This window comes from Halichoerus grypus, chromosome 3 (genome assembly GCF_964656455.1).
Source record: "Halichoerus grypus chromosome 3, mHalGry1.hap1.1, whole genome shotgun sequence".
NCBI lineage: Eukaryota > Metazoa > Chordata > Mammalia > Carnivora > Phocidae > Halichoerus > Halichoerus grypus.
The window spans coordinates 44025140-44037242 of NC_135714.1; the positions used below are offsets into that span (position 1 = coordinate 44025140).

At 37.1% G+C, this 12103-nt stretch overlaps 1 protein-coding gene across 2 annotated transcripts in view; it reads left to right on the forward strand.

Moving 5' to 3' along the window:
• The window catches only part of CEP135 (centrosomal protein 135), a 75216-nt gene that overhangs the window by 47083 nt on the left and 16030 nt on the right, over positions 1-12103 (forward strand). For both annotated transcript variants that reach the window (XM_036120761.2, XM_078068680.1), the window contains exons 16-21: positions 8756-8871; positions 8945-9099; positions 9706-9761; positions 10492-10660; positions 11495-11605; positions 11907-12092. In XM_036120761.2, the coding sequence (XP_035976654.2) occupies positions 8756-8871; positions 8945-9099; positions 9706-9761; positions 10492-10660; positions 11495-11605; positions 11907-12092 (793 nt within the window). The remainder of the gene's footprint in view (positions 1-8755; positions 8872-8944; positions 9100-9705; positions 9762-10491; positions 10661-11494; positions 11606-11906; positions 12093-12103) is intronic.

Consider the following 12103-nt stretch of genomic DNA (forward strand, 5'->3'; position numbering starts at 1 on the left):
CTGACTACAAGTCTTGATAAGTTAGACTTTAGGAAGAACTAAAGTGAAAGCTGCATTTTTACTTTTTTCTTTTTGTGAGAGCTACATACATCCTCTGGAAAGCTAGCTGAATGGACCAGCCTCTCTTCTTCTGGTTCATGCCTATCCTCAGCTCCAAAGTATAGATACTATGGTATATTTCTGTCACCCAGAATTACTAGTCTACCTGTTTCCCTGTTGTGTTGAGCTGGCTGGATCTGCATTTAATCCATTTTGCTTTCTCCTTCAGACTGTAGCCGCAACTCTCCTTTCCTTTCCACAGAAGGCCCTTCTCAGTCTTGTAAGGCAGAGCTTTCAGTGCCCTTTCTTGGATCCCCTAGCCTACAGCTCCTTTCACATTTTCTGTTATAATAATGTCCTTTTCTCTTGTGAGCTCAATGTGCTGCTTCCCTCATAGACACTGTGTTATAGGAAGGGATTGTGAAGACTTTACTGTCTACCTTGTACCACCTGGGGAAATTGCATGGTTCCATAACTTTATTTTGCTCTGACAGAAAAAACTGACTTATCTCTGAGGAAAGTTTGTCAGTCACATTCTCCGTATCATTCTCCTAGTAGAACCATGAGCTCTAGCTTCAGGTCCAATCTAAATTGTAAACTGAATACAAACCATGATGGCAAGCACTCTGTGGAAGCAAAGCCACATTACCCAAACCTCATGCCACTTTCGATACCATTAGTAGAGATCTTTCTGCTCCTTTAATCACATAAAGTTATCTTACCCTGACATGGAGACATTTAAGAAGCTGATACTCAGGGGTGCTTGGGTGGCTCAGTTGGTAAAGCGTCTGCCTTCAGCTCAGGTCATGATCTCGGGTCCTGGGATCAAGTCCCACGTGGGGCTCTTCCCAGCTCAGTGGAGAGCCTACTTCTCCCTCTCCCCCTGCCCCTCCCCCTGCTTGTGTGCTTTCTCTCTCTGTATCAAATAAATAAATAAAATCTTTAAAAAAAAAAAAAGAAGAAGAAGCTGATACTCAGATAGATGAAGCATATGTTCCTTTTCATCCACCTGGTGACCCATTTTCTTTTCCCTGTCCTGGGTCAGGCATCTTTAAACAAATTTCAGTGCCACCAAACAGTCTTTTCTGTATCAAGCACAGTTTGTAATTGTTCAAATACAGCATCTGAGGATGTGATACAAAATCCCACTTTAAGACTGCCATTAACATTAAACAAATGATTCTTGTCTTCTTTGAATTTTAGCATTTAATGAGACCTGGCATTTAATGCCCCAATTCAAAACTCCATAGTGCTATAAAGCAACTTTGTTCTACCCAGGGAAATGGTCTTAGCCCCTCAGAGCATGTTAGGCATCCTCGGGAGCTAGGGTCAGTAAACTTTTTCTGTAAAGGAACAGAGAGTCAATGTTTCAGACTATACGCACCACCCAGTCCCTGCCTCATCTACTCAATCCCGCCTTTGTAGCACAAAAGCAACCACAGGCAATATATAACTGGAGGAGTGTGGCTCTGGTCAGTACGACTTTATGGGCACTGAAATTTGAACTTCATATAATTTTCATATGTCACACAATATCAGTCTTCTGTTGAAATTTTTGTCAATCATGTAAACATGTAAAAATCATTCTTACCTCTTGGGCCTTACAGAAACAGGTAGCAGGCTGTAGTTTTGCCAATCCCTGCTTGGGGATAGTTCCCAGCCCAATTAGACAACTGACTTTTCTCAATCAACCCCATAGTAAAAAGCCTTAGTTCCTACAACTGCTAGCAATGAGGCTCTAAACGTTTAGATTCTTACAGCTGAAAATACCCTCAGACTGTTTTCAGTTTACCTTAGTCTTTAGTTATCTCTGTACCTTTTTCAAAACCAGAAGGTTATATACTTATCCAGGATCAAATAAATGCATTAGCAGATTTTCCTGGAAAGGGCCCAGAAAACTCTGGTTGAAGTTAATATTATGGCAATGGGTATCAGTTGTTACAGGAGAATTTAGGTATATTCAGACAACCAAATATAACTGGTTTCCCTTGAGAAGTTTTTATTTGTTAAAGGAACTGAGAACCATTTTAGATATGGGAAGGAAGGTTCACAGACTCCTTTGAATGCCTACGAAGTGTCTTCTGGGCAAGATAACATTTTTTTCTGCAAAGACAGGAAGAGGAGCCAGAGCCCCAAGTGAGGACAATGAGCTCATTGAGATGGACTTGGAAGGGCCAAGGGAAATTAGGGTCACCGTATTCAAATCATCATCCCTTTGTAAAAAGGCAAAGAAAAGCCAGTGCTGATCCCTTTTCCCCTCTCTGGCTCACCAAGAGATGATACTTCATAGTAGCCAGCCTATCTCAATTAGTGGAGGGCCATAAACATAGACTCTTGGGAGACATCTGAAATAAAACAAAGGAGAGATCCCAATCAGTATGGCAGAGTAGGAGGATCTTGAGCTCACCTCCTCATACAGACACACCAGAGAAGAAAAGGATTAGTAAAAGGCATCCAGATTGGTAAGGAAGAAATACTCACTGTTTGCAGATGAAATAATGCTATACATAGAAAACCCTAAAGAAACCAAAAAACTATTAAAACTAATAAATGAGTTCAGGGGCGCCTGAGTGGTTCAGTCGGTTAAGCGTCTGCCTTCGGCTCAGGTCATGATCCCAGGGTCCTGGGATCGAGCCCCACATTGGGCTCCCTGCTCAGCGGGAAGCCTGCTTCTCCCTCTTCCTGCTTCTCCCCCTGCTTGTGCTTTCTCTCTCTTTCTCTGACAAATAAACTCTTAAAAAAAAAAAAAAACTAATAAATGAATTCAGTAATGTTGCAGGATACAAAATTAATATATAGAAATCTGTTGGGTTACTGTACACTAATACCAAACAAGCAGAAGGTGATATCAAGAAAACAATTCCTTTTATAGTTGCATCAGAAAGGATGAAATACCTAGGAATAAATTTAACCAAGGAGGTAAAAGACCTATACTCTGAAAATTGTAAGACTTTGATGAAGGAAATTGAAGATGACAGAATAAAGGGAAAGATACACTGTGTTCATGGATTTGAAGAATATTGTTAAAATGTTCATACTACCCAAATCAATGTACAGATTCAGTGCATCCTAATCAAAATACCACAAGCATCTTCTCACAGAACTAGAATGAATAATCTTAAAATTTGTACAGAACCGCAAAGCCCCCAAGTAGTCAAAGCAATTTTGAGAAAGAACAAAGCTGATGGTATCATGCTCCCAGATTTCAAACTATACTACAAAGCTATAGTAATCAAAACAGTATGGTACTGGCACAAAAACACATAGATCAATGGAACAGAATAGAAAGCCTGGAAATAAATCCACACTTCTATGGTCCATTAATCTATGGCAGAGGAGGCCAGAATATACAATGGAGAAAAGATAGTCTCTTTAATTAATGGTGTTGGGGAAACTGAACTGCTTTCCTATACCACATACAAAAAATAAAATTGATTAAAGACCTAAATGTAAGACCTGAAACCATAAAACTCTTAAAAGAAAACAGGAAACTCTTGGATATTGGTGTTAGCAGTATTTTTTTGGATCTGTGTGAGACAAGGGCAATAAAAGCAAAAATAAACACTTGGAACTATATCAGACAAAAGCTTTTGCACAGTAAAGGAAACCATCAACAAAATGAAAAGGCAGCCTACTGAATGGGAAAAATATCTGCAAATCATATATCTCATAAGCAGTTAATATCCAAAATAATATCAAGAACTCATACAACTGAACACCAAAAAAAGCAATCGATTAAAAAATGGGCAGAGGACATGAATAGACATTTTTCCAAAGAAGATACACAAGAAATACATAAAAAGATGCTCCACGTCACTAATCATCAGGGAAATGCAAATCAAAACCACAGTGAGATATCACCTCAGGCTAGTCAAAATGGCTAGAATCAAAAAGACAAGAAATAAGTGTTGGTGAGGATGCGGAGAAAAAAAGAATTCTCACGCACTGTTGGTGGGTATGTAAATTGATACAGCCACTGTGGAAAACAGTATGGTGGGTCCTCAAAAAACTAAAAACGACATACCATATGATCCAGTGATTCCCAAAGAAAACTGAAGCACTAATTCAAAAAGATATATGCATTCTTATGTTTATTGCAGCATTATTTACAGTAGCCAAGATAGGGAAGCAACCCAAGTGTCCATTGATAGATAAGTGGATAAAGAAAATATGGTTAAAAAAAAAGATATGGTATATACATATACAGTGGAATATTACCATAAAAAAGAATGAGATTTTGTCATTTTGTGACAACATGGATGGACCTAGAGGCTATTATACTAAGTGACAAAGGGCAGACAGAGAAAGAGAAATAAGTCACAAGAATGGAAAGTACAGCAGAGGGGATATAATCAGCAATATTGTAATAACTTTGGTAACAGGTGGTAACCAGACCTATTGTGGTCATTTTGTAATGTATAAACTGTCAAATCACTATGTTGTATACTTGAAGCTAATATACTATTGTATATCAAAAAGAAAAAAAGCGGGGTGCCTGGGTGGTTCAGTTGGTTAAGCGTCTGCCTTTGGCTCAGGTCATGATCCCAGGGGCCTGGAATCAAGCCCAATGTTGGGCTCCTTGCTCAGCAGGTCTGATTCTCCCTCTCCCTGACCCTCCCTCTGCTTGTGTGCTTTCTCTCTCTCTCTGTGTCAAATAAATAAATAAAATCTTTAAAAAAAAAAAAAAAGGTATAGTATTCAAAACAGTGTGGTAACTGGCAAAAAGATAGCCATAAAGATGGCCCAATTGAATAGAACTGAAAGTCCAGAAATAAACCCATGTATCTATGGCCAACTGATTTCAACAAGGGTGCCAAGAGCATTCAATAGAGAAAGAGTAGTCTCATCGATAAATGGTGCTAGAATAGCTGGATATCCACATGCAAAAGAATGAAACTGGACCCCTACCTCACACTAATTATAAAAATTAATTCAAAATGGATCAGTGACCTAAATAGAAGAGCTAAAGCCATAAAACTCTTAGAAGAAAACATAGGAATAAATCTTTATGACTTTGGGTTTGGCAATGGATTCTTAGATGGGACACTAATAAGAATGAGCAACAAAAGAAAAAGTAGGTAAATTAGACTTCCAACGAAATAAAAAATTTTGTGCATCAAAGGACCTTATCAAGAAAGTGACAACTTGCAGAATGGGAGAAAATATTTTCAAATCATATCTCTGATAAGGGTCTAGTGTCCAGAATGTATAAAGAACTCTTATAACTGAACAAAAAGACGCAACCAGTCTTTTTCAAATAGGCAAAGGACTTGGGGCGCCTGGGTGGCTCAGTCGTTAAGCGTCTGCCTTTGGCTCAGGTCATGATCCCAGGGTCCTGGGATCGAGCCCTGCATCGGGCTCTCCGCTTGGCAGGGAGCCTGCTTCTCGCTCTCCCTCTGCCTGCCGCTCCCCCTGCCTGTGCTCCCTCTCTCTCTGTCAAATAAATAAATAAAAAATCTTTAAAAAAATAAATGGGCAAAGGACTCAAACAAGCACTTCTCCAAAGAAGATATGTAAATAACCAGCAAGCATATGAAAAGATGCTCATTAGGAAAATGCAAACCAAAACCACAATGAGGTACCACTTCACATCCCCTAGCATGGCTATAAATGAGAAAGATAGAAAATACAAGTGTTGGCAAGGATGTAGAGAAACTAAAACTCTCATATTGCTGGTGGGAATATAAAATGGCTCAGCTGCTGTGGAAAACAATTTATCAGGTCTTTAAAAAGCTAAACACAGAATTACCATCTGACCCAGCAATTTTAGGTATATACCTAAAAGAATTAAAAACAGACCAGTGTATGTACACAAATGTTCTTAGCAGCGCTATTCACAATAGCCAAAAGAAAGAAACAGCCCAAATGTCCATCAACAGATGGATAAACAAATTGTGGTATATACATACATTGGATCGACCATAAAGAGAAAGGATATTCTGACACTTGCTACAACATAGATTAACCTTGAACACACTGTACTAAGTGCAGTAAACCAAATACAAAAGAACAAATATCATATGATTTTACTTATATGAGGTACCTAGTGTAGTCAAATTCATAGAGATAGGAAGTAGATTAGAGGTTACCAGGGAATGGGAAGAGAGGAGAAGGAGGAGTTATTGTTCAATGGGTACAGAGTTTATATTGGTGATAATGAAAAAGTTTTGGATAGATAGTGGTGATGGGTATACAGGATTGTGAATATATTTAATGCCACTGATTTACATTTACAGATGGTTAAATTGGTAAATATTCCACAAATTAAAAAAAAAAAACCCAAACCAGGGATATCATTACTGTTTCTCTTTCCTCTAATACACCATTAAAATTCCAAACCTACCCCTGTAAGATGGAGCTTCAGCTCCATTTTAGAACTTGAACCCTTGTTATGAATAAGGACTCTTTAAGATGCTGTCTTTAAAATATATTTCATTGGGCGCCTGGGTGGCTCAGTTGGTTAAGCGACTGCCTTCGGCTCAGGTCATGATCCCAGGGTCCTGGGATCGAGTCCCACATCGGGCTCCCGGCTCAGTGGGGAGCCTGCTTCTCCCTCTGACCCTCTCCTCTCTCATGCTGTTCCTCTCTCGCTCGCTCTCTAATAAATAAATAAATAAAATCTTTTAAAAATAAATAAATAAATAAAATAAAATAAAATATATTTCATCATGAAGGGAAGTAATCGTTTTTGCCCCCTAAAATGAAATCATGTATACCTCTATGTAATGTAGTATAACTAAGGAATTTGAGGCTCAGAGAGATGGTCCTATCCAGCCACATGGCTGGTAAGTAGAGAGCTAGAACTTTGATTTTAAGTTGTTTTACTGCTTCACTGTCTTGTGCTAAGTCATCACTCCCTGTGTTATGTTAATGACACTTTCAAAGCTAAGAAATTGGTTCATTTCTCCTAACAACCTAGTTCTCAAATTTTCCTTTCCAAATACCATGATGAACAAATAATATGATAGTCACTCAACTATTTGTCCTTAGGAAATTTATACCTTGGTTCTTTCATTAAGCAGACCTTTTTCTTAGCAGCAGTATTTCTGTCAGAAAAGTTACATCCAGGGTCAATTATAGAATCTCTATTGGCCCCTTCCTGGCTACACTGGAGTATGAAAAGGTAAAGCTATTTTTAGGACTCACCAAGGGCCTACTTTTTGTGTACAGTGAAGATGTTACTCTGTCTTCCTTTATCAGTCCTCCTTTTATTAGGAATTAACCTTCCTTATGAACCTTAAATGTGAAGACATCATTACCTTTCTACTTAGGACTTCAAACACTGCCAACCATTTGGTGTCCTTCATAGGGACTCTATGGGCCATTCCATTTTGAACATTTTCCCTTCCAGATAGAGGATATTGGTCTCCCTGAATTCTTCATAGAAGGCAATGTCATGTAGTAGAATAACATTGATATCAGGTTAGCCTACCTGGATTTACATCTTTGCTTTAATAGCTTTGTCACCTTGGACAAGTTATTAGTTTGTTTCTATAAAATTCGGATGATATTTCTAATTATGGAATTGTTCTAGGAATGAAAGAGCTAATGTGTATAAAGTATCAATACAATGAATATTAGCTTTCTTTTTTCTCTGCTCCCTGTGGTTATATCCCTCAGTGCCATAGCTGTAGCTTTCAGGAACAGCTTAAATACAGTGCAGTCACCTGGACCTCAAAGGTAATTTTTTTGAAATAAAATTCCTTGAACATAGAGTCCTTCTGACTTGGTTCTGTTTGATTGTGCAACCCTAAAGAAGCCAGTCTCAGTTCATCTTTCCTCTCTGCCTCTGGGCCATTATTCACCTGTGGTCAGAGCAATCAAGGTCATGTCTTTTGTCTTTCAGAATACTTCGTATTGCCGATAAAACGTCCTCATTTCTATCTGTATGTCCCATCTTACTTGTGGCTTCGGAAATTGAAAGCCCCTCCCCCTTAAGCAGTTCTAAACTGAGCCACCCTTGGTAGTTACTTCCTTGTCTTATCCTCAAAAGAACTCTAAAAAGGAACATTTGGGAGTTCCCAATAAATAGCCTGAGGTGAGAACTACTTCTTTCCAGCTGAGCAGGGTTGAGTACTCTAGGGCTAAAAGCATCCCAGAACTAGATGACAGGAGAGCAAATTCTTGTTACTTCTGAAAAATAATCTCACTGATGAGTAAGTCATTCCTCTGAAATTGTCTTTATTTCTTCTTTATTTTGTTCCCTGAAACAAGTCTTTACTCTTAAATATTCATTGCACTACAATAAATGTCCACTTTCCCTGTTTACTATGACCTCCAGTTGACTACCCACCAAAAAAGTCAAAATAGAAAGCAAAATTAAAAGCTCACTGGTCAGGATTTATGGATAATCCTTGGAAGTGCCAGGCGATACTATAAAAATGACTACACCTTTGCCTCCGCTATTGAAAATAGATTTTATAAGGGAAAATGTTGATATTAGGAAACTGAGGAGGGCTTTAAAACTACCAAGAAACCTCTAGAAAAGAGTATACAATTAATTTGATTTTCATACTATATTATTTTTAGGAAGTGGAACCATTTTGGAGAAGAATGGTGGACAGCAAGAAATATAATATAATATCATTGATTATACTGGAAGAGCTTTAAAATAAACTTTAAAAATAAGAAAATACTTTTTTCAGATCTCTCATTTTTAAAAAATTATTTCTACCAGAGATAAAGAATGGCATTTGTTTTTGTCCGTATACTTTAGGATAGTAAATGAGCAGCTACAGAGGTCACTTGATGATTGTCAGCACCGGCTGTCCAAGAAAAGAGGTGAACTTGAATCAGCCCAAGCCCAAATTAACATACTGGAGGAAAAAATAGGTAAGTGTTTTTAAATTTTGCTTTTGCTAAACCTAATTTACTTTGTCTAATGAACATTTCTCTTTATTCATAGGTAAACTACACCTTCAGATGACTTCGCAGAATGAAGAGGCTCATGTGATGAAAAAGACTATTGGTGTTATTGACAAAGAAAAAGACTTTCTTCAGGAGACTGTAGATGAGAAGACAGAAAAAATTGCAAACTTGCAAGAAAACCTGGCTAGTAAAGTATGTGACTGTTAAATACCTTTATCCGGCATCTCAGCAGAAACAATTTCATTCTCTCTCTCAAATACGCAATTCTTACCTCCATATGCAAGTTCCTAAGACCCAGAGCCATATCTTCTAATATGCTTAAATTTCATTTCATGCCAATAATTCGGATCTGCAAAAATTCTATTTATAGGGGTGCCTGGGTAGCTCAGTCAGTTAAGCATCGGACCCTTGATTTCGGCTCAGGTCATGATCTCAGGGTTGTGAGATTGAGCCCTGTGTTGGGCTCCGCACTGGGTGTGGACCCTGCTTGATATTCTCTTTCTCCCTCTGTCCCTGCTCCCCAGCTGTCATGGGTGCATGCACTTTCTCTCTCAAAAAAAAATTCTATTTATAGAACGTAATTTTATCAGATGTGATTATAGCAGACTCAAGGAAACAATTCAGATTCTTAGAGTGGGTAGAAACATGCCAATATGTGAAGTACAGTTGGGACATAGAAATGTTTACTTTGAAACTTTCTTTTATAGCGTAATTTATATAAATGTGATAAATTATAAATTCAAGCAAAGACATTTTTATATGAATGTTTAGAATCCTATATTTTCATAATTTCTGTAGGAAAAAGCTATTGCTCAGATGAAGAAGACAGTCTCAGAGTATGAATCTTCTATGAAGTAAGTAATCAATGAAATGGCATCCAGCTTTTTAAAGAAATTTTCAGTAAGTGCAGTTTATGTCTTTAAGTAGCAATTTGACAATAGGAAAATTTCCTTGTTCAGTTTTGCCTGTGACAGCCTCTGAATCTATTACATGAACATGCCATCCTCTTCAACTTTCTCCCCTCCTCCATCAACATCTCAACAGTTATGTCTGATTCATGATTCTTTTACATACCTATTTGCTTTTTATTTCTACTGTAATTACTCTGTTCAGACCCTAATCATTAAAACTTAGATTACTTTAGTAGCCAGTCTGGAATTTGTTCTACATCAAAGCCTATCTTGAACAGTTACAAAATTTTTCATTTTATGTCTCGTCTCTACTTAAGACAAAAGTCACTATTTTATATACCTTACACATTTCATAGTAGTGGGGACTTAAATAACATTTGCCAATTCAATCTATTATGTTTTGCTCCTATTTGAAAGCCCTCTATTTAAAAAGAAAAAAAAAAAGTCCTCTATTTTTCCTTGACTTTTGGAATTATAAATTTATTTTATGACTATTTCTAAATAATGTTTGGTAGAGATCTAAAATATCTGCTTTACCTAATCAGTATCTTAAGGCAGTGTGGTTTCTTGTATTCTTAGTATGCCTAATTCAGAGTACAACAGTTTTCTTTTAAATGATTTACAGTATTCCAAAGAGCTTTCTTTATTATTTCCACATCCCTCGTATTAACAGCCAGCTAAAGGAAACGTTGACTAATCGGGACCGAGAAATAAGCAGCCTCCGGCGCCAGCTTGATGCAGCTCACAAAGAACTTGATGAGGTAGGAAAATCTAAAGAAATGTCTTTTAAGGAAAACAGAAGATTACAAGATGATCTGGCTACAATGGCAAGAGAAAACCAGGTATGAGCACAATGCATAAACTTTGATTGTTTTACAGCATATTCATTCTTTGCTAAATTTTAAAGCTCTAAATATGTTTTTTAAACATATTAATGATCTAAATATCAACAACATAAATAATTCTTTGAGGAGAATGGAATTTATAAGAGTATTTAAAAAATGTGGTTTAGAACACTCCTGTATTTCACAGGGTGTCTAATTGATCAACTGTGGTCTCCTTACCATTTTGGTCTTTGTTACAGGGAATCCTAAAGCTGAGAGCTTGGTTTTCTCTGTGGCAGATACCATTGTCACCCTCAGCCTCACTCCAAGGGCAAAGTGATGTGTTTTAAAGACCCAGGATAGATTTTAATTTTTCATACTTCCTGCCAGCAGCTTAGGGATATACCTATAAGTAAATTAATGACTATTTTAGAATGGCAGATACTGAAAAGTATTGGTTTTGTTTGTGCTGGTTTATTAAAGGATTATACCTAGAAGATGAATGATTTTCCTGTTTTAAATATTTTAAATTTTTTAAAAATTACTTTTAGTATTCAGTATACAGCATATTGCCGATATGTGAATTTTTAAAAATGTCAACGCATGAGCATAGCTAGCCCCATAATACAAATGCCAGATACATGGTCAAGACTATTGTGGGAGATGGGTGGTAATATTTGATTAAAAAGTCGAGGTCAGGAAAAACATGTGAAAATAACTCTTAGGAACAGTTTTCATTTTTCCTACTCTTATTCCCCCAATTCAAAAGGAGCTATTTGAATATAAATATAATTCATTATTAAGTGCCACATTCATTGTAGATTTATCTGTCTTCAATTTTCTGATTTATAGGAAATCTCACTGGAATTGGAAGCAGCAGTGCAAGAAAAAGAAGAAATGAAGAGTAGAGTTCATAATTACATAACTGAGGTGTCGCGATGGGAGAGCTTAATGGCTGCTAAGGTAAAAAAACATGATTTAGGTTGGATTTAAGATTGATATCTAAAAAATATTTTCATGTGTATTTATTCTGTCTCATTTATATATTTATTTTTTCTGTCTCCTCTCTTAGATATTAAGATATGAGAGTGGAGATCTTGCCTACTGTATTTTTATATTTCCCCCTAGATCTTACTTAATATGCTAATAGTGTATGCTTCCTAATTAAAACAAAAATCCCAGTGTCTATATATGTTTATGATATGAGTATTCCAGTGGGTGACAGTCACTAATTTAGAAACAATTTAATTTTGCTTAAAACCAGGAAAAGGAAAATCAAGATTTGTTAGATAGATTTCAGATGCTTCATAACCGTGCTGAAGACTGGGAGGTCAAAGCCCATCAAGCTGAGGGAGAAAGCAGCTCAGTTCGACTGGAACTTCTTTCTATTGACACAGAGAGGAGACACCTTCGAGAAAGGGTGGAGCTATTAGAAAAAGAAATTCAGGAGGTAATATATTC